The sequence below is a fragment of the Canis aureus genome, chromosome 13 (genome assembly GCF_053574225.1).
Source record: "Canis aureus isolate CA01 chromosome 13, VMU_Caureus_v.1.0, whole genome shotgun sequence".
NCBI lineage: Eukaryota > Metazoa > Chordata > Mammalia > Carnivora > Canidae > Canis > Canis aureus.
In genome coordinates this window covers 50,053,572-50,077,117 of record NC_135623.1, presented here as the reverse complement: position 1 = coordinate 50,077,117, position 23,546 = coordinate 50,053,572, and the positions used below count along the sequence as shown (strand labels likewise).

The 23,546-nt window shown below is 36.1% G+C and overlaps 1 protein-coding gene across 5 annotated transcripts in view; it reads right to left on the bottom strand.

Moving 5' to 3' along the window:
* The window catches only part of HHIP (hedgehog interacting protein), a 93,396-nt gene that overhangs the window by 66,103 nt on the left and 3,747 nt on the right, over nucleotides 1-23,546 (bottom strand). For all 5 annotated transcript variants that reach the window (XM_077846162.1, XM_077846158.1, XM_077846159.1 and 2 more), the window contains 3 exons: nucleotides 20,550-20,742; nucleotides 14,483-14,639; nucleotides 13,615-13,816 (listed from right to left, as the gene is read on the bottom strand). In XM_077846162.1, the coding sequence (XP_077702288.1) occupies nucleotides 13,615-13,816; nucleotides 14,483-14,639; nucleotides 20,550-20,742 (552 nt within the window). The remainder of the gene's footprint in view (nucleotides 1-13,614; nucleotides 13,817-14,482; nucleotides 14,640-20,549; nucleotides 20,743-23,546) is intronic.

Here is a 23,546-nt window from a genome sequence, read left to right as displayed (position 1 = left end):
GATAAAGTTAAAGGTCATCCCCCTACAGGCAAGAGGGGGCCAGCTCCCTACCAAGTTTCTAGCAGACCTGCTTCCCTAGGGCACATCATAAAAGTAATTTACTGACAACTCACCTTACCAGGGGTCACTGGGGGCCTCAAGTCTTCTGGAATTCACTTTTAAGAAGCATGATTAAGTGGGGACAACTATTGGCCCCAAAGTATTTATGCTGAGAACAAATGTCTGTCAGAATTAAATTCTTTGTGTGTGGTGGTTTCAGACTTAAAAAAAAAGATGTGTGGCCTGATGAAAAGCACATATATTCTATTCACCAAATTAAATCTTAGAATGAATATTGCTTAATTGATTTATTAGGTTTAAAAAAAATACCCCAGAAATCCAAATAGACAACACAACCTAATAAAGTGGAGAACGGATTTACTAAGTTAGTTAAATCCTTTTCAATCTTTTCTAGTCCAGTTTGTCTTATGCTGGAGGAACAAAGGCATTCACATCATTTCAAAGAAAAAATGAAAATGTCATTTAAACCAAGCCAAGAAAGTTGACTTACTTTAAAATTTTTGCAAGAAAATCGATTTCCTGACTAAAACAAATCTCCAGCTTTTCGTGTTTTTGATAGTGTTGACATGAAATATTTGATTTAATATTAGGTTGAGATGGCTTTTCCACATTAAAAAAAATTACTAAAGGTTAAAAGTGTGCATTGAACAAAATTAAAGCAGATTATCTGACACTGTGTGTGGGATACAGCTCTAATCTCTACAGCGCATGGAAACGAAGCTGGTACTTTCAATTGCACAGCACACATCTCAGTAATAACAGGGGATGAGGCATACAATTTCAAGGAACACCCACAATGAAAATTATTCTTTCCAAACAGAGAATTGTTTTGGAATAAGTTAGGTTAATTGGCACCATGGGATTTCTCTCAAAGAAACACAGTGCACTGAAATCCTTACAAGTGCAAGTAAAATGATCAAGCACTACCCTCTTTCCCTTTTCAATTTTTCACATCTAGTTTATTCTATCCACAACCAAATTAACTTCTGTAGATTCACAGGCAGGTAGAAAAGGAGATCGTTTTTGGCAGCTGAATTTATACTCTGAAGGACTGGTTAGTTAAATGAGCTCCAGTAGCCAACAACAAAGGAGAAATTCACTGAGTATATTTGGGAATATTGCACTTTTGAGATTGAATTATGAGTACTGTCTAAATCAGGTCATTATCTTATATTTTATATAAATTATATTGTATACGGTATATACAATTATATGTAGTATATGTAATTATATAGTATATTATATAACATAATTGTGTATACTATATTATATGTAAATATATATAATGCAAATATTATATAATTAAATCGTTAGAAATCCCCTGCAACATTTGAGTATCCTTATTAGAAGTCTATAGTTTTGTGTTCTGTCATCACTTTAATCCTCTCTGACTTCACGATACCTGGATTTGGCCTCTTGTATGCTAAATCCAAGTATAATTATACTTAAAAAAGATAATCCTCTGACCCTTTCTCTCCACTTAAAGTTGCGTTTCCTAAGGAGGTGTATGTGTGTGCACGTGTGCACACATACAGTATTTCACTGTGGTTACTATTTTCAGGAATTATTTACAACTAGTGTGGAGTGAGCCCTCTCCTTTATATTACCATGACTGATATTTTCCTGTCATTTACAACCTTTCACTGGAACCCATTAAATGTTCAACGTTGTTAATGTACCGAGTTTAAAAATTTGTACTTTAAACCTATAGGAAAGGAGGTACAAATTCAGTAAGCAGTATATGTAAAAATGCTTATATTTAATAGGGTAAATTTTTTCCTTTCTTTAAAAGATTATTTATTTATTCATTTATTTATTTAGAGAGAGTGCACACAAGCAGTGGGGGGGGGGGGGACGACAGAGGGAGAAGGAGAGAAAGAATCTTAAACAGGCTCCATGCCCAGCTTGAAGCCTGATATGGGACTCAATCTCATGATGCTGAGGTCATGACTGAACTGGAATCAAGAGTCAGATGCTTAACCAAGTGAGCCACCCAGATCTCCTAATAGGGTAAATTTCTGAATATTCCTCCAAGTATTCACCTACTAAAAGTTGGAACTGAAAGGAACCTCAGCTATCACTGATCCTCTCAATTTACAAGTGAAAAAAATTGAAGCTTGAGTAGTCAATGACTGGCCCATGGGCACAAAGCACATTCACAGGAGAGCTTGTGCTAGGAGTCAGTGTTCTATATCCCTGCTTCACCTATACCCCTATACACCTCTCTTACCCTTCCTGGTCTACTCTCAAAAAGGCTGCTATTGATCTTGTTGAAATCGTTAAAGTCAGATCATATCACTCTTCTGTTGAAAATCCTCCAATGATTCCCCATTTCACTCGACGTAAAAGCCAAAGACCTTGGAACATGTTAAGACCCTCCACTAAACAATGCAGGCTTCCCACCCCCACCAACACACAGATGTGCAACTCTGTGACCTTGCCTTCTTGGACTACGTTTCTCTTCCTTCACTCAGCTACAGACTGGTCTCCTCCTCAGCCCACTTTAAGGTCATAATACATCTTCACCTTCATTCTTGGAGGTTTGAAAACTTGCCACCCTGTTATCCCTACACACTAAAGACGTTATCCTGCCATTATTAACTGAAACTTGATGTCTCAGTCCATGCTGACTTTCATAGCTTTTAAAAGTTTAACTGGAGGGGATCCCTGGGTGTTTCAGCGGTTCAGCGCCTTCCTTTGACCCAGGGCGTGATCCTGGAATCCTGGGATCGAGTCCCGCATCGGGCTCCCTGCATGGAGCCTGCTTCTCCCTCTGCCTGTGTCTCAGTCTCTCTCTCTCTCTCTCTCTATCATGAATAAATAAATAAAATCTTAAAAAAAAAAAAAGTTTAACTGGAGTGATGAGGACCACACAGAAAGGCGAGGGCACTTCTTTGCCAGTGTGGTAGGGTGCTCAGTAAGCCCTGCACTGGCAGACACTGGCAGGGTTTCTGCATCCGGACAAAGGAGGAAAAAAAAAGTCAGAATAAAGCGAAGTAAGCCTCACACTCTCTGAACCTGGGCAAGCACGAAGTGTCTAGTGCCTGAGTCCCACTGATTGCTTCCCCCTGGAAACAGCTGGAGACTTGTACTGCTTTCCATTTCACAGAATTTGGAGCTAGAAAGGACCTAAGTTTCATTTAGCCTACTCCTCTGACTTCAAAGATGAGGACGCAGAGATCCCAGAAAGTTAAGCGGACTGTTCCAAGTCCTATAACCACTGGCAAAACTGGTACCCTTATCTTGGCAGTGGATGAGTGCTATGGCCACTAGTGATTTGTTCTCACACATACCCAGGTGAGGTGGGATATGACAGGAATGTAACACTTTAGGGATCAAAGGTGTTGAAAATGGATGCTGTCAACACAGGTTTCCTTCCCTTGGTAGGTGCCTGTAATAATTATTTACAAGGGTAGAAGCTCACCTAGTCAGTCATGTCCAAAAAGCTATGTTTTGTTTTTGTTTGTTTCTGTGCAGAAGTTTTTATATGTATTGACATTTAATCAAAGCCAAAATCTTAAAATAGACACAACATGCTTATGTGCAGGCGCACGCGCACACAGACACACACACACATACACACATTCATACACAAGCTTCCTTGGACAAAGAGACATTGTCTTTAGGTTGCAATTAAAGATATGCCAGCAAAAAAAAAAAAAAAAAAAAAAAAGAGAGAGAGAGATATGCCAGCTATTGGCTAAATCTTTTTGGAGCTAGCCACATCACTGTGAGTCACAAAATCCTGAAATCAGCCCCAAGTGATACACACAGAGACCCTGAGTGTAAATACATTATTACTGTCATGGGGTTAATCTGATCTTCCAAACCCCTGGAGACTTAAAGAGAAGTTTTAATGGTGGTTAAACAGGGAAAACCCACAGCAGACTGGATAAGAGAGTACAAGCTGTGTGGCTTTTTCAACCTCAGTTCACAGGCTTGAGTCTGGTGTAAGGTTAGGAACTGATCACTTTTAACAGATGGCTGGTGACCTGCGTGCAAAAGGAAGTCAGTTCAAGTTTTATTTCACCTTTTCTGAACAGGTGTGTTCACATCCGTCCAAGAAACATGTTGGAATTGTGAGAACTTCATCGCCATTCTTTCATAAAAAAGCCCAAGATTTAATGGGAATTAAATTTGGTTATCTTTTTATCCTTTTTACAGTAGTGCTTTCCTATAGGAATTTTTTTGAACAGTTTCAAACTGTTGGCTAAGAGTTCTTAGAACAGATGTGTTTTCCATATCTAGAAATAGCCTATGGTCAGATGTAATTTTATTTGAGTTTGTGATCCATTTGGATCAAAGGTGCTTTAGGGTAAGAGGCTGGTTTAGAAATAGCTTATTAAATTTCTTTTTTTAAAAAACTAAGAATTTAAAGAGAAAGCCAGAATATTTTATATTTGGGCATTTGAAAGGAATATTCTTCTCTCAAGAATTTTTTAACAATATGTAAAATTTTAAGATCCTTTTGTCATAATGTTTTAGCTTCAGTTTATTGGGTTCAGATCACAATTAGATTGAATGACTTTAATTGCTAACAATGATGGTATTAATCAAATTCATTGATGTTATCTTTTTCTGTTTTTGTCCTACTACATATACTTTGATAGAGTAATTAGCACATATTTTATCTTAAATAACTTCTTTTTTACAGATTTTCTGTGATTTGGAATTTAGACCTGTGGAATTACACAATATTTTTAAATGAGTGAATGGATGAACTTAAAATTAAATTGTACATGTCATGTCCAGATAAAGTAAAAAAAAAAAAAAATCACTCACTAAAGGATTCAAATTTTACCTCCCTTTTGATGGTAATTCCTGAGCCACTCTGACCACATGTGTTGTCACCTGGTATCACAACATCATGCTGAGATAGAAAATTAGATGGTTGAAAGAAAGAGTTTTTCAAGCTTTTCTCATTATATTACATTACAGAATGGCCTCAATAAACAGCATTTTGTTTTTCAAAGTATATTTTGACTGCAAAGTCCAAAGCTGATTTAATATCCAGGCAGTGATCCAAGTTTTAAAAACACTTTATAGGGGCGCCTGGGTGGCTTATTCAATTGAGTATCTGGCCCTTGATTTCAGCTCAATTCATGATCTCAGGGTGGGGAGATAGAGCCTCGTGTGGGGCTCTGTGCTGGGCATGGAAGACTACTTAAGATGCCCTCTCTCTCTCTTATCCTGTCCTCCTCCCTTTCTAAACCTCCCCCTCAAAACAAATAAAATAAATAAATAATAAAAAATACTTTATACATGCCCTCAGTTCTGGTCATCTTGACATTATGATAGCTCAACATAATCACACTCTTTACGGCTTAAAAACTAAAAGCCAATTGATGAATACTACCGAGAAATAAACTAAAATGTAATTGTAATTGAGAACATAGTTATTGTATATGATTATTACATATTACATAACATAAATAAATCTATCTATATATTTATTATAGAAATGTAAACATTAATGTCTGTTAAAAGAAAAATGCTACATAAACAAGAAGGAGATAGTTGAGGTCATTCCATTTACATATTCTTGAAACTGATCTCCAGCACTTTTCACTGTGGTTGCTCTTGTTTAACTTTGAAGTTTTCCTTTAAAGTTCTCTCATCCCTGACTTCATGGTATGTTTTACTAATCTCTGTTTTTAAACAAATATTTTGTTGAGTAATACACTCTCTTTGTCATGACATTACATGTTAACTTCATAGCAATTTGGCCCAACGGCTTGCCTCCCAAATCCTGAGATTTTACAACTATGCTTTGGGCAATAGTTGCTAGTGGGCAAAAATATGTGCCTTCTTAGTTTTCAGTCCCAGTATATTTCCTTTGCAAATCCTACAATTTATTAACTCCATGGCAGATTGACACAAACCATGTTCCAAAATAAACACACAAAAAGACCTTCATTACTATAATATCCAGGTTGAGAAAAACTAGTATGGAAGCACAGAAATTCTAAGGAAAGGCTGCTGCCATGCTTAGGGGTCACTGCTCTGTGCTTAATCATCCTTAGCCATGTGTTCTGAGAAATCCCAGAACTAGGGACTTTTGCATCATGAGGCAGGGTAGCAATGCCATATTACCTACTATCAAGACACAATGCTATAAAAGTGAAGGTATTGTCTTTCTCTAGTTACACACTTAAATAAAAATATATTCTAGGTTTATCTTTTTGAATTAAAGAAAATTCACACACATACCTCAATATAACTTTGTTTCCATGAGTCTGTTATATATCTTTGGGGGAAATGCTAATACTATCACAGAGCTCCCACTAGTTAGCATTCAATCCCATATCAAGGGGTCTGTAACATGCCAGGGCATAAGGTTCACAGTAGCCCCTGGAGCTTGTGTGTCATTCTGGGGCTTGTCTTGTTTTCTCTCCTCCACCCCCTTTTCATGTTAGTATGATAGATGATAAGAGCTAATACTTACAAAGTATTTCAGATTCATGTGAGATTGTACATGGAAAGTGTTAGACACCACCTTTTATTATCCCTGTTCTACAGACAAACTAAGACTAGAGAGATTAAATCACCTTGCCTAAGGCCAAACAAACAAGCAGCACATGGTGTGGATGCAGAGACTGGAACCCAAGTTTGTATGCTTGATGCTAGGTCTAGGCTGTCAGCTTCCTTGGGCAAGCACCAGAGCCAGAGGCAGAGAGCGGGAGAGCATAGCATCAGAACACTGCCTTGGAAATCTGGCTCTGGTGCTTGCTAGCTGTGTTATCCTGGGAAGCTTCTGGGTCTCAGTCTCTCCATCTGTGAAATGGGATATTAATATGTGCCTCACAGGGTCACTGTCAGGATTACTGGGGTAATCTGTGTCACGGCTGAGCAAAGTAAGTGCTTGAAAAATGGTGAATATGATTAGTAACGAAGACTGCAGGATACTTGCTGACAACAAGGCTTGCCTGAGGACTGTAGTTTGGGGAAAGAAAAGCTATTGAATGTCTCTAAAACAGTGCTATGCTACTTTCTTCCATTTACAGCTTGTTTTCTGATGCCCGCTATCTTCTTTTTGTGAGATAACATAGCTACTGGGCAGCAATGACAGGTGGTATCAACAATAGCTCTTCTTTCTTCTCTTTCTAGTCAGATCTGTGAGGTGGTGGCAGCCATGTTCAGACAGATGCTTTTTAAGAAGTGGCAGGGTCCTTCTCTAGGGTCCCGATTTCTTAGTTTTTCACCTGTTTTAATGATTACCACAGACTTCTGAGATTTATAGGCTCTATTTCCTCTGCCCTTTAAGTCTTAGATAAATATAGAGACATTAATGTAAAAACTTTCTTCACCTCAGCTGTGACTTATGGGATCTAAAATGTAGGAGAAGGGGCCTTTCTCTACTCAATGGAGGGACATTACATCTGCCACTTCAGTTTCTGCTTCAGTAAAAAACAGGATGCATGATGAAAAATAATTTATAGATTAAACTGGCTTATACTGGCATGCACTATATATATGCACATTTATATTTATTAAAATGCTTTATCAATAGGATTGCAAATGCCAAAATAAAGAAATAAGGACACCAGAGATGAATGATACAGACATTATTTCATAACACCAGGGGACTTTTTGCTTTACATAAAATAATTGCTCTGTGGACATTTCTAATAGATTTGAAATGAGATTCAACCTCTTTAAAAATTACAAACAACATTTTTCACAGAGTACAGGGCATTCTGTTGTAAAGTGTCAGTGACACTCAATAAAAAAAATGGTTGTGTTTAATACCATCTCATTACTACCTTGATATAAAAAAAATAACTGTGGCCCCAAATTTTACTTGCAGATCTGTTTTGCTTGCATTTTAACTTAATGGTTTGGAACCAGAACGTTAAACTACAAAGAAAGGGAAGGCATTAAAAAGTTTTTATTTGAGGGCAGACTATTTAATTAACTTTCTAATCATTTTTAGGGTAAAGTTATCTCATGGTTATTTCCACCGCTGTAGCAATTCTCTTCTAATGCAGTAATTTGATCGGTCAGGAACTTGAAAAATGCCATATACACAAAAACATTTTAGGATGGTGATTATCTATTGTAATATTTACCAAATATATTTTGCAGCTTTCTTTCAAGGGAACACATACTTTCTTCCAACCTAAAGTATGCTTAAAAGCAGGCTTCTCATGATTTTCTGAGGAACTATTTGACACATGGTACAATCATTGACATATGCATTTGTGTGCATTCGGTTTTCCACTACCACTTTTGATAAGTAAATTGCTTTCCACTTCTGCTCTTATTTCACTCCAGCAAAAAATACTAATGTTTCATGGGCTGCCGTAAGACAGCAATTTGAAGGCAGAGGAAAATGTGAAAAGTTAAGTCTCTGACAAACTTCAGTGAAATAGGACATCAGCCCCAACGGGTTGATGAGCACTTGGATTTCATTAAACTTTCGATGCTCATAATTATGCGTGTGATTTACAAGCATGTGAAATCACAGGCTGCCCCACTGGGGCTTGCCCCGGCACACCCTGCGTCCTCCTCCACATGCTCCCGTGGCTCCCGGGCGCCCAGGCCACTGTCTCTCAAGAGTCCCACCTCAATGGGCTCAGTCACCCGGACAATCAGCAGCTTTCAGCCTTATGTCCTCTCCTCCCCTGGTAAAAGGATTGCTTCAAAAAGCATCTTTTGAAATGAGGATCCAAGTAGATAGAGAGGGACAGGAGTCCAGTCACACTTGTTCCAATGATAGACAAGTCTTTTGGCTTTGTCTGCTGCACGTTGCTAGCCAAAAGGGCTGTTGTGGGTGTGAGCCTCTCTGTCTTCTGGCCGCTCATGAGAACTGAGTGGCAGAGAAAGCTGCGTGTTGGTTTTCTTGAGAGGCCACCCTGTAGGTAACAGGTGCAGGCTTGTCCTTACTGCACACACACAGAGCTAAGACTGACTTTCAGATCCGCGGTAGTCAGAAGTTTGGTAAAATTACCCTAGAATAACTTTTGGTGTCCTTGTCATTTTTAAAAGGGTTTACAGATATAAATGCAAACTACATACTTTAGGAACAGGAACAATAATGTTTTGCCAACTAGCTGAATACTAGGTTCCAAAAGGAACAAAAACAGGAAAAATTTAACAGGCAAAGCAACTGTCCAATTAGAATTGTTGAGATTTTAAAATATTATTTTTCAAAACTTTATATCAAGAATCTTACAGGGCAAAAGAATGAACTCATCTTCTCACTCAAAGTGGACAAGCAGTATGTATAGGCCAAATAAGTGACAAAAGGCATAGGTTAAATGACAACTAGGATCCAACCATTTGCTCCCAGTGGTCATTTCAGTAATAGCACTTGGGTATACTCTGGGCAGAGAAAACGCGTCTCATTCAATGGGTAACTGACCCAGGGGTTTGGTTCTGTCTAGATCAGCGCCTCTCATATTGGCACACATTGAAATCGAGAAAGCTGTAAAATCATACCAATGCTTAAGTTCCAATCCCAGACATGCAATTTAATTTGAACAGCAGGATTTCTGAAAGATCTTAGGCAATTATACTGTGCAGCCATTCTTGAGAACCACTGGTTTGTCATTCCCTAGGACTTCAGATAGATGAAGCTGGTTCTAGAACTTGCTGCAAGGTCTGACTCAGGATTCAGATATAAGCTCAATTTAAAGATTTCAAACTACCAGTATCTTAAAGAAGTTTTTACCCAGGGAGATAGTATAATTTTAAAAATTTCTGCCTTTGGGATAAAACAACAACAAACAACACATGTGCAAACATATACACACATACACACCCACAAATGATGATTTTAAAGATTGCGTACCAGTTGAGCACTTGGATCATTCTTCAATGTACTAATGGTTAATTTACACGGTGCACTATAATCAAAAGTCTATCAAATCACTGCACACTCTTAAAACATTTTTCTGACTCACCCTTTACAGGGCAATTTCACAAAGCTCAGTCTTCTAGGGTTTGAGCTGTTGTGAATGGAATCATCTCTTCCCAAATGAATGGCAGTTTAAATTCATATGGCATAGGAATTTATTGCATTCAATCCAACTCAACAATTTATTTCCTGTAGGAAGGAAAGTCAATTCTTCAGCTTGTGTTTTGCATTTTTGCATATAACTTTGGTTTGGTGAGACATAGACAATTACGTGTGCTGAAATCTCCTACAAGTATAGGCAGCACAATATGGGTGTTTAAAATAAGACATCATATTTTTAGCTTCAGATAGGACCACTTAGGGAAGAGTTGTCGAAGTTCCCTGGGTGATCGGCTATGCTGATGGCACTTCTCTGAAGTAGCTTGAAGAATTTCAAGAATTTACCAGCTTTACTAGGGCTGGTAAAGGTTTGAGGATATCAACCAAGTCCAGTTTCTTGCCACGAAAGGGTCAATCCTTTACCAGGTGACAGAAATTCCTGCTGATTCTTAATTGACAATTAGCAGAAATGGAATTCCAGTTTCCCTTATAGCAAGCACTAGCTTTTAGAAACTCTTATAATCAGGAATTCCTCTTTATGTTTGACTCAAACTGGTCATTATTTAATATTCATGGGGGGGAGGAAACCTTCACTGTGGTTTGTCTTGCTTCCGTTTCAAACATATGAAGGTTAGGTTTTAGTATACATTATTAATTTCTGTGATCTGAGTATTGCAATCAGCATTTTAGTCAGTGGAAAAAGCTTTATGTCCTCTCTTAGAATTTTAAAACTGAAAGAACAGAAGTTATATACATAATAATTTATGAAAATGGTATTTGTGTTTTTATGTAAAATGATTGTTGATGAGCACAGAATACTGCCACAAACACACTAACGTTACCCATATATCAAGAAGCCTGAAAAAATTACTGTGAAATAGGTGTGAAAATATTTTTACTGCAGAAGTCTCTGAGGGGCATATCACAAAAATCAGTGGTAGGATCACTCCACAATTGTGTTGGCATCTGCCCCAACATACCAACAGTGGCCTCTTCTAACACTTCCAATTCATGACTTGTGATGGAAGTTTCATGGAGCCTAAGATAAGGGACAGTCATAGCATCACCTGCCTGAGGGAACAAGGCTGTGGTCTCATTGCTCACTATACAGTATGCACTCAAATATCCATGTGATTGGTTCTTATCTTATTGACATCACTAGTCCCAAACTCCAAGAGAATTCAAATATTGCACTTTAAAATATGTCATATTATATATTCTACAAATGTTGAATAATGAGCTTGAAGTTTTTTAAGTCCTAAAAGCCCTGGAACTGTCCTAGGAAACAAGACACAAAGGGTGTTCCACAGAATTTCCAGAGGCCTGCAGAACATAGATACTCTAGAACCATGGCACTGTCATAATCTGGCTTGTGCAATTTTATTGCATGATGAAATGTCTCAAAGTCGGAGAAGATAAACTTTCATTCATTATCGCAATAAATGGGCATAAGTTGAGGCATTTTGAAGGAGCCCCAATTAAAAGAGGCATTTTGAAGGAGCCCCAATTAAAAGGCAGTCATTACTTAGCCATTTAAATTGAAGTAGAAACAAGAACATGAGTTCCTTACTTCGTACGACAAAATTGAGACCATTTCTTATACCTACATTTTATCATGCATTATCTTTTTAAAACCAATACTGTTATTCAAATAATATTTAGAAGCTATATATTATTCTTTCAAATACTTGAAAATATATTCCAAAGCCACTGGCAATGTGTATCACGGTTTATGTCCTTCATCTCAGTAATGCTCCTTCTATAAATGGACATTAAGAAGTCATTCATGAGCAGGTTAGACAATACACACGAGAATGATAAGTCATATATTTTACACTGATAAAAAGAAAATACTGGAGTCACTCTAAATGTCTCGTAATTAGGAAATGGAATACCCAGAAAAGATAAAAACTAAAGTTTTGAGAGAAGTTTTCAACTGTTAACATATTCATGACAAAGTGTTATGTCAAAAAAAGAAGGCTAAAAAGATGTATATACAGTTTGATTTCAATTTTATTTTAAAGCTGCTTAGGAGAAAAACAACAAGAAAACATGTTCTTGTGTGTTTCCACATTTATTAATATGGACCTGTATTACCTGTGCAGTCAGGATAAGTTCATCTAGTTTTAATATAAAAGCTGGAAGTATATCAAAATGTTAGTGGTGGTATCCTTTAACTGATGAGATTATAGGTGATGATTTTGAAAATACATTCTCCAAATTTTTTCCTTCATAGAGAGTATGCTTAACTTGCACAGTAAGAAAAATACACTGCTAGTGAGTAATGTTCTTGCTGTTGTATCTTAATCCTTGCTCCTTAGGTACCACTGGCAGTGAATTACCAGAATACATTTCAAAATGTATTTACTGAAGTCTCATGTGCAAAACATTAATGCTTCATTTTAAGAGACTTTTGGTGATTTGCTCTGAATTCTAATGAAAATTTTTACTGGGGAAAATTGAAACTACTGAGTTAAACAGATTTTCCAAATGATCTGTGTGTTGGTGTTAAAGTCCTTTTCCAAAAAGGACCATAAGTACCACAAAGTGCTTCTCTTATGCAGAATGTCTTGGTGACACTGTCACAATGCACACCTGAATTTGGGTGGTACCAACAACATGGATTTTAGAATCCCTCTATTCTAACTGAATCATTCTAATTATTTTACATGGTAGGTAATGAACCGATATCAGGAATATACCTCTACTTTTTCCAACTTGTTTCTTCTGGTTCTGATGTTCTTACCTTTGAGAAGAGCTCAATACAGCAAGGAGGAGTTCATTTCCATATGAGTAGAAGAGTATAAATCCTCCTTTGACTTTTTTCCCCAGGTAAAAAATAAAAAAGAAAACCAGTTCTTCTCAAATCATACTGTTTCTTTGTTTCACTCTAAATTAGTCATGAGCTCTTGAGTGTGCCTTGATTGATTTTAAAATGCCACAATTTGCTTTATAGCTTAGCACTGCTCATAGTAAAGTATGTTATGCTCTTGTCAAACACACTTGACAAACATTTATTTATACACTACTAGATTATTTAACATGAGAATTCAAATTGGAGAAGTCAGAAAGAAGGCAGTATATGCGCATATGTAATATAAAAATGGCCAATTATAGATGAAAACATTTGACTTACCTGTAAAAACATTGTACAACAAAGGCACAGTAAAAGTAGCATTTTTTTATGACACAGACTCAAAAACAGATGTGGTAAGAGAATGCTTTGCTATTGCCAAAATAACCGAAAGACCTCTTTGTGTCTACTAGCAAGTGCTGATACACAATTCTAAGTATTATGCCTGTTAAGCAACATTTAAACACATACTTCATAAAATCAAGAATTATTTTAAATGTGTAAATTACATAAGGAAAGCATGTCAAGATATCAACCTGATTGCACTGCTTACCAAATAACATTTAAAATTTAATGTCGCCGTCCCAATTTAGTTGCCATAATTATTGTCCCCTTATGTTGAATCCTTATTTTCTCCTTAAATATTATTTCTTTTATTACAAATACTTTTAATGAGAATGGTAACAACTAAAATAAAATTAACATAGCCAGAACAAAAATAAATAAAATTTAAAAAGCCAACCTTTATTCCACTTTGAACAAGTTTGTGAATGTCCAAATAAGGCTCCTTGAAAATTTCTCCTTCGGGGGTAAGGATCTTCACGTATCCTTCTTTTTCCAGAATGAAGAGACGGTGAGAGCCATCCCCACTATGCAGGGCGCCGACAGGCTGGCGCAGCCCACTCACAACCTCCTGAATACAGAAGCAGTTGTGTTTGTGCTTTCTAAACAAATTAAAGAAAACCGGTAAGCTTTTCTTGAGGTGAAGGATGTAAAGAATGCACTTAGCATCCTTTTCAAAATATATTTCCTCTAGGTACCAATGGTTTTGAGAATCGTGACATGCTGTTAACCCAAGTCACAATATGAGTCTTTTAAATTCTTTTCAGTGGAACAAATAAAACAGCCTCTATCAAAAAGTCAAAGAGAGATTTAAAATAAAAATTTTACATATTTTAAAATTTAATATGCTCATCATCTTATCTTTCAGTGACTATAATTAAAATTTAGCTTTACTCTAATAAAAGGCCTTCAGAGAGAAAGCTCTAAGATCTATTTATAAAACTCTGATTTGCTAATAATAATTGTGCTGAATATTTCCATAAGCTAACAACAATCATAAAGGTCAAGCTTAAAACTATAATCATGAAGTTCACATGAATCACAGAGAAGCCAAACTTATAATAAAAGATTAGTCTAAGCATTAAAAGCATTTAAGCAAATATGATATCAGAGAAGCAAACTACCAAAAAGGAAAAAAAAAAGCATCTGGAGGATATAGCTGCTGGAATCAAGCACAGACAGTTGATTCACTATCAAAACCACAAGATTTGTCAGTTGGTTTTTTTGTTTTTGTTTTTTAAGATTAAAGAGCATTTATCTTTATGAACCTGCTGATCTCTTCCACTTTGTCATATTCTTCCATCTGGTCCAAGTAGTTAGATGCTGGTCCTCTGATTTGTTTTCTTGGAAAATCTGGAAAGCACAACCCACCATCTTTTCTTGCGTAGTAAAAGCAAAACTCTTCAGCAGTAGTTTGAATGAAACCTTTAAAGAAATGCAAAAAGACTGATGAAAAATATTTAGCATCACAGTAAAAACATCCTATTTAAGAGATAAAATACAGGAAAAAATTTTTTAGAAACAATATGAATATCCTAGAAAAATAATGAAAGAAAAACTTTTTTTTTTTTTTTTGGGCTTGGGATTTCCATTTTTAACCAAAAGTTAAGAATTTCAATTAAAATGAAACAATATTGCATTGGATATTTCAAAAGACTCAAACAAAATACACATAATACAAATCCAGCATTAATCTTGTTATTGCATTGGCTCTGTTTGCAAGCTTCTTCAGTTACCATATGTTGTACTTATAAGTTTATCTGATCACTATTCAGCACTTTTTCCCCCTACAGTAATAATAAATAACTTCTTAAGAAGAACACATTAGAATGAGAAAGAGATGGGCCATCATGGGGCCAAGTTGGGTCATTTTATAATTCTTTTTGTACTGTCACTCACTCCTTATATGCTGTAATAAATGTCTGGCTCACTACAATGGTGCTAAGAACAGAGCGTCCATTTTCAAATACATATGTGATGTGCCCTTTTCCTATCCCTCTTATAGAAAATCCATGATTATTTTCTAAGACAGAAACTGTATTTAAAATATCCCTTCAAAAAAAATTAAAAAAAATAAAATATCCCTTCAGTCTTCTCAATTAGAAAGCTGGTAAGCCACCCACACCAAAAAATAATAATAATAAGTCAAAACAAAAATGCAAAACAGATACTTAAAGAGATCTGAAAGATGTTTTCTCTTTTTGTACAAATTGACAATATTTATCAAATAAAAACAGTTATATTTGACTAAAAAAGAACAGGACTTTATGACAAAAAAAAGAATTTTGACATTATTTTCACAATTGAATTAATAAGGTATTAGGTGTTTTGGGGGGAGGGCATATTACTAAGATTCCTTCCATATTCTGATGATTTCTGCTCTCAAAATATGATATTGCTACCAGACTTGACCTTGTATAATGTCCTAACTTCCTGCTGCAGGTCTCACATCTTTATGGATAATGTTTTGATTTTTACCTAACAAATCAGATTACTGTACACCTAACAGCTTTGTGATAAAGGCATCTTGTAACTTAGCTGATGTTTAGAAGTTGTATGATTCACCCAGGATTCCAAGGATTTCCAAGAACAAGAATTTGGGACAACCAAGTGACACTTACCGGTAGAACATGGTAAAACTCTATTTTCTATGAGCTAGACCTACGGCCCCTCAAACCTAAAACTAATCTTAGGATTCTGAGGGTCTTGAGGTACATTTTGACCTAACTTTTGGGTAAAATGTATCACTCCTAAATTTCCGAGACAGACTCTTCAAGGCTAGTATGTGATTAGGCTATTGGGAAACATCTTCTTGGAAATCAGGCAAGTGAGAGCAGATGTCCTTGGGAGAGAGACAGAGAGAGAGACAGAGAGAGAGAGAGAGAGTGTGTGTGTGTGTGTGAGAGAGAGAGAGAGAGAGTGTGTCTGGGTGGGGGTGGGGGTGAGACTGAAAGGAGGCATGGCAGCTGGGAGGGGTGCTCTATGGGAGGGACAAGGCAGCTGGAAGGAGGTTATCTTTCTTTGAAAAAATTCAGGGATTAGAAATTGGGGAGAGGAATGAAGGCTGCAGCCGCATTCACTCTTCTTCAGCAATTCCCTGTTTACAAAAGATAACTTTTTCTCCCCCATTCTTTCCCAGCTAAGCATATAGATGAAAACTGCCCAGTAGTGTTGAACAAGTCTGTTTGATGTAAAAAGAAGAAAAGGAAAACTGCATTGCTAAATCAAACTTTTTGCAGTTTTGGGCTAGATCTTTTTTTGGGGACACACACAGAGCTCCCATCAGGCAGCAAGATCTCCATGCCAATATTATGCATGCAGAAATACTGTCATACTATGGATATATTTATAACTGAATGTGTAAATGAGAAATTTTGTTTTAATGTGATATTTGCCTGAAGGATCACAAAAAAATTTCAAAGTGCAACTGAGAAGAAATTTCAAGTTTGCTTTTCAAAAAGTAACTGTATTCCAGGATTACAGTATGCAAAACCATGCCATTTTAAGAGAAAATTAATAAACAGTGCTGATGGCTGATTCTATTTTACAGGGAGTTATTAGCTGGAGACAAACATGCAGCAGCGAGAAATCATTTTCAAATGGAATATCTGAGAATTAATGACTACAGATTAATAAGCTCTATGGCTCCAGAGGTGTTTTCTTACCAAATTAAAACAAAAACAAAAAGGCATTATTAATGAATTACTACAAATTTTTTACAGAATCTAAGCAAACGGAGTTAAGTGTGAAGGAGGGAGCTAACTCAAAAGACTTTCTCATAAAAGTAAGGGCATTTTCCTCATAATTACAATATTTGAATTGCAACATCTGATACTTTTATTAATACTTTAACTTAAAGAATCTGATTTTGTGGACAGTGATTAGTAAGATATATTTTGCTGTGAAGAGCTAACAGGGACCTGGTTTCAGGACACTGGGCTTACATTTATTGCCAGGGAAGTTATAATTTACCAAATGGCACCTGTCTATTTGGAACAATACCCTGAAGAGCATTTTACTGAAGGTGGGTATTTAGTTCACCCTGGATCATCACAGTATGATCAAGTCTACTAATGATGGAAATGCACTGATTATTCCAGCAGCTGCATTAAAAAAAAATTCCTGATAATTTATCAAATATCGTTGACCTAAAATTATTCTCCTGTGTCATGATGAATCCAGTCCTACTATGCCACAAAACACCCTGTAACATACTGATGTAAATAAATATTCTCTGTGGAATATTCTAAGCTCTAGCTTTTCTCTTGGCCATGTATGCTAGGGAAAAGCTACTTTTCCTCATTGTATATGCTGTTCACCATGATAAGGAAAAAACAAAACAAAACCCATGGTCAGTAAGGCTGCATTTGGCAGCATTTTCTAATAGAGGTAGTGGATTTTGATGTATCCATCCATTCTGTCCTGTTTGCTTTCCTGGGGACAAATAAGACACATGTGTAAGATATCTGACGGGGGTCAGGAGTGGCTATGGAATCAAACCCTTGACCTTGGCCTCATTAGCAACAGGATTAAGCCAACCGAACTAATTGTATACAAGCGTTTCACACTAAATAACCTACAGCTGAAGAGATGGTGGTCTAGGAGTGATAAAAACTATACCATGATTCTCATGGTAACAGGTGAAGACGCAAGGCTAATTTAGCAGGTCCGTTTATATGCTTCCCACACAGTGTACTATGCCATCACCGAGTTGAATAGCAAAACATTTACCCTGCTCCCATACTGCAGGCAAAAAACAGGACCAGTGGTGCAAGCAAGGAGCTCCTGTGTGCGTGTGTGGTTTGTTTTTTCGAATGCAATTTGGTTATTCTTAGAAGCTTTAAGAATTTACTTCCCTAAGTCAATTCACAACTGGAGAATACTACGACTAATAAAACACTAGTGTATCCTCATGATGGACTTAATTTCTTATGTTTTGAAAATAGGCAGACTGAATATTTCTGAATTAAAGTTTCTAAAAAGCAGTTATCTTCCAGATGTGCATGTATCCCGAAGTGACTGGTGTTTTCTTAAAGTCATGAAGGTGAAGCAAAGGGATAGAGCATTTGTATTTTTATTTCTTGGCCTACTGGGCAATTGGGGAAAAATGAAGATGTCTCTGAAATTTCTTTTTTTCCTCTCTCAACTCCTTACAGCATTTGCCTTAGTCATGTATTTTCAAGTTTTTGATGTGCAGAAAGATGAGGCTATTAATGAGAATAGTCAAATATATTGACTTCTTATAAGAAAGTATCACAAAAAAATCTATTTTTCACACTTTTGAACTCCAGAGAAAAGTAAACCGTGTCATTAAGTAGACTTAAGAAGTTGAAAATATTAAAAATTTGCTTTGAGGGCAATTTCTGAAAAATAAGTGTTCTATAATTGTAAAGAGCCTCTGTGTTGGGACAAGGGCTGTGGGGAGGATTACCATCTTATCTATCATACTTTAGAAAATGGTCAACTGTGTGCCAAGGATCAGTCTGGAAACAAATCAATTAACATAAATTAACACAAAGTGTGTTTTTACAACTTACTTTTGGGACAAGTATTTAGGGTGATTATTAGCATTTGACAGATGCAGGGGAAGTCCCCTCTGCTGGTTGCTAAAGCCTGTAGCCTGTCCCTGGAAAGCACCCTTGCTGCTCTATCCACCACTGGAGTGGAGCTTTCATCTGGTTATCTTTCAAGGCAGCCTGGGTGGCCACCAAAAGCACTTGACATCTTGATGCACTTCAGCAGTTTTACATATATACAAACTTTGTAGAAAAATAAATTTGTCATTCGTCACCACATATGTTGATCCTGGGGAGCGAGGTGCTTGCAGTTCTGGCTTTTGAGCTATTTGCTGCGCTCTCTCTTTTGCTGGATACTGCTTTTTGTTGTTTGTTTTGGAAGCTAAAATAACGTCACATCTATGGAGAACTTATGGGTGAGTCCTTAAATCCACCATAGTTGTATTTATCTCAGGTAGATAAAGGTAGGAGAAAATGGTTAAGTGTCCATATTACTTTCAAATTATATTGGTAAAGCCGAACCTTGGAGACTTGAAATTTGCAGTAAACCTTTATGGTACCTAATCTGTTATCGCTTCTCAGCAGGACATGTAGGCTACCCTGACCTGTCCCACTCTGCTTTGGGGAATGTGATAAAGAGGAAGAAACAGCTGGTTTAAGAAAAGCCTTACAAACATGGCTGTAGTTTATAGAAACAATAATAATATTTTCACATGAATGGGTTTAGATACTTGTCATGGTACCCCAGAGGAAGCAAGCAATCCTAGTCAAAATGTTTTCTTAGGTTATTAAGGCAACTCTATACAAAAATTAAAAATGTACACTTTTCAAAAAAAATGTACACTTTTCTGGATCAGAGAAAAATGTAAAATATGCATAGCAGTTAAAAAAGTTCTCCAAGTGCATCCTACAGTTCTTAAAGCTTAGCCTTCCCTGAGTGTCATTTAGTTGTAGAAACTGTTAGCTTCAGTAGATTTGTTTGTGTGTGACTTTGCCTAACTAAACAGAATCTGTCTCATTAAATTCTTTTGTATCTCTATGTTGATTCTTCCAACTAGAGCAACAACAACCAAAGTCTATAAACTTTTGATGGTAAAAGTAATCAAGGTCCAGGGACCTATGTGTATATTAGGGTCCAAATATGGTAATGAGGTATATTTGTGACACTGTCAGCCTAAGAACTTCTCTAGCTATCCTATCACTTCCTCGCCACACAGCTTTGGTTAAGGCATTTAACTTCTTCCGAGGTTTGGTTATCTTCATTGGTCAAATGGAGAGGACTCCACGTTTCCTACTTGCAGCACAGAGTTTTTGAGGAGCAAATTAGGCATTGTACATGAAGGCATTGTACATGAAGGTGCTTTGTAAGATGTTACTTTGTTTGGATTTCTAATGATACTTTATTCAAGGAAGAAAGACCTTAAGAGTCCAAGTCCAAGTCCGTGGACAATCTGCACTTTTTTATCAGCTAAGTAGAAGAGGAGGCTGTCTTGATATTGATGCTGATGGATGAAGATGACACCAACAAGAAATTTGTACTGAAAATCCAATGTGTGTAAAGATTACCAATGTATTATCGATTTAGCAAATGTAAAACACCTCATCAAAACGAACATACTGTTTGTATACTGAAATAACAGTAATTCTAACAGCAAGGAAATGTTACAACTTTGTAAATGGTTAATTGTGAGGCCAAAACAGGTATATGGGAAGGTGAGAAAATTTTTACCCTCTTAGAAGTGAGCATGTAAGAACAGGTATCTTATAAGGATATTCTGCAGTAGTTTATTTAATTTATCCATTTTATTGTATTTTTTACCTGGAATATGGCTTCGGCAAGTATAAAAGAATTCTTTGCAATAGTCTTTGCAGAGCAGGGGAAGTACAAGGTCTCTTTCCAAGGCTTCTCTTTCAGGTGAGTGAAACAGGCTCTGGGAATATGGAGAGCAAAGTGCACATTTGATTTCCTCCAGTAACTTCCCACATTCTGTGTTGTTGGTCATAGAAAATATCTGAAAGCCATAAATCAGAAACAAACTTCTTTTTAGTCAGGTGACGTTAGGTTTAGTTCTGTTTTGTTTTGTTTTGTTTTGTTTTTGTAATCATATAAGTAGAATCATGTAGTTTAGCCAATGCTGTTGTCTGAAATTACCGTGTCACAAATACAGAATGCTTTAAATAAGGATGTAAGTAAGGTCTCTTGGCCTGGAATGGGGAAGCAGAGGGTAAGGATGCACAAAAGTGCTTCTTACTCTTGCAAATCAAAGTCTATTTATCTTTTGGGGTATGAAAAATTAAATGACAACTGTATTGAGACCCTTTACCATTTTACTCTGCATCAAAGTGTATGGTGACTGATATTTAACTTTAAAACTATAAAACTTTAAAACTCTTTAAAACTTTATCCAACTGCAAGCAAAGCAGTTTTTAAGACATGGTTATTTGGGTCTTAGGTAAAAATATATTTCACTCCTGATATTCCTAATATGATATTCTCAGGGATATTACTGGAATTACATTTCTCTAATTTCAGTTAATTTTCAGTCTACAGATTGCACAGGCAGAGTTTCCTAAAGTGGGGGAAATACCTCCTTTTCATGTTGCATAAAAATAGTATATGAAGCTGAATAAAACTGATTTAAGACCAATTTTTATTATTCATTTTATCTTAGCCAGGAAAAACTTTCTAACTAGCTCCTCAGGTATGTTATATGCATGAATCAACACAGGAGTTTAATAAAAGTGCTTTTGTATAGGATTTAGTGAATTTTAGTAAAACAAGGAATATCTTTATCTTTATCTATACAGTATAATGTCTTTTATTCCAGTAAGACCAATTTGGGAGTTACAAATTCACTACAGTTAGTAATTGGTTGATAAAGTAGGTCTTGATGTCTAGTACTAACTTAAAAAAATTATTTTAAGAGCTCCTTTAATAAATATAGAAGACAATACCAGCACAATAGTGAGACAATATTTAGACGGCACTGGTTTTTCATAATAAAAAACATAATGGGAATGAATTTTATACCTTTTTTGTTTATGTATCTATATTTATACTTTATTTCTTTAGAACTAGGAACTGAAATTACCATCTGAAACTTCAGATCATTGTTTAAGGCAAATACTTCATTCACAAGGAGATTCTGATCTAAGTAAATGTGTTGGCTTCTATTTTTTAGGATAAACATATTCTAGTTGATCACAAAATTTGGACCTGAAAGAACAAAGCAACTAAAAAATATCATTGAATATAAGCATGCTAAAATGTTAGCATGCAGGGATTGAAAGTTCCTTCTATGTTACCCTATTTCAAAAAAAAAATATATATATGCAATGTGTTGTAACTCTCTACAACAGTTAGAAAAGTTATTATTAATCACAATTATATTTACATTTTGATTTTTATCAATTTATTTAAATGACAATTGCTTAAATGGTTAAAGTTTTCTAAAAGGAAACATATGCCAGGCACTTAGAATTTGCATTCCAAGAATGTTTTAAATGTCTTTTATTGTCCATACTCTGGCAGACCTCACCAGATCTATTCAATATTAATACTGTTCAACTTTGTTCTGTTTGCTTATCGTATAGCAGTCCACTAAGAACAAAACAACTGCAGGATGCTGAAGCCACCTTTTTTGCTGACTGAAAAACTGGAATGTAACTACCTTTAGTTTTATGGAGAATATGCATGCTTCCATTTTTTTACAGCTGAAACAAAATGATTCCCATATACTCTCCCAGCTGCTGTCCAGGAAGAGCTTGATTTTAGTACCTAAAGAATTTTCTCTTTTACAATTTTTGGAATGTGTCCTGGCCACAAGATCTCTCATGAAAAGTTTCAGAAATAAGACTCAATAAATTATCTGAAATCAAGTATAATATTATTCTTTGTAGAGTTTCATGCTGTTCTGGCCCAGCAGGATGGTAACATTTTGCTCTGTGTGAGGTCTGCAGTGTAAATACCTATTTGAAGATAGATAGAGCCATCATTCTGGCTTTGGTTTCAATGAACCAATAGTCTTACTGAAGTCAATTAAACTGACTCAGTCCAAGATGCAACACTGTTTTAGACAGATGAGTCTTGGTGTGTGTAGGGAAGTTTTTCTTTTCTCGCCTATGTGCTCCTGTCGATATAGGTCCTTAACTTTATGTCTGACAACATCATCAATCTTAAGAAGAAATTTAAGCTAATTTCCTGCTTCGATTTTAAAAAGCCATATATGAAACCATCAAATTATAGTGGTTTAAACTAAACATACTTTGAAAGTCATGTAAAACTTCGAAACATTATTACAGCATGCCTAGTAATGATTGTGGCTGTTGCTGACTAATTTATAACATCTGGCAGGTCATCCTTTAATCTTTAGCCACAAGAAAGTAAAATCCATAGAAGAAAGGTAAGATAAATACTGAAATACACAGTGAAGCGTGTGGCCTACCACTATAGCTTATCAACAAATAGTAAAATGGGTGACAGAGACCTTCTGTATTTCTCTTTATTTATCAAGTAACTGAACAAAGAAGATAAAAAGGCACCCACATGGGTTCGATGAGCAGACAAAAGGAGAAAATACATGACAGTATATTAAGATGTCGCCTTAAGATCACTTGGTACACAAAAAGTTATTTCTAAAAATCATATGCCTACAAGGTTGTTCAGCTGTTGGGTAGAACACATGCGACTCTGGACTATAGTGCTGGATTATGTCATTAAAGAGTTCAGTTTCAATTTTAGGCTAATATGTAAATAGATCATTGTACTAAGGCAGCTGTTAAAGGGACCCCAGGATGAGTTATTTGTTTAGTTGGA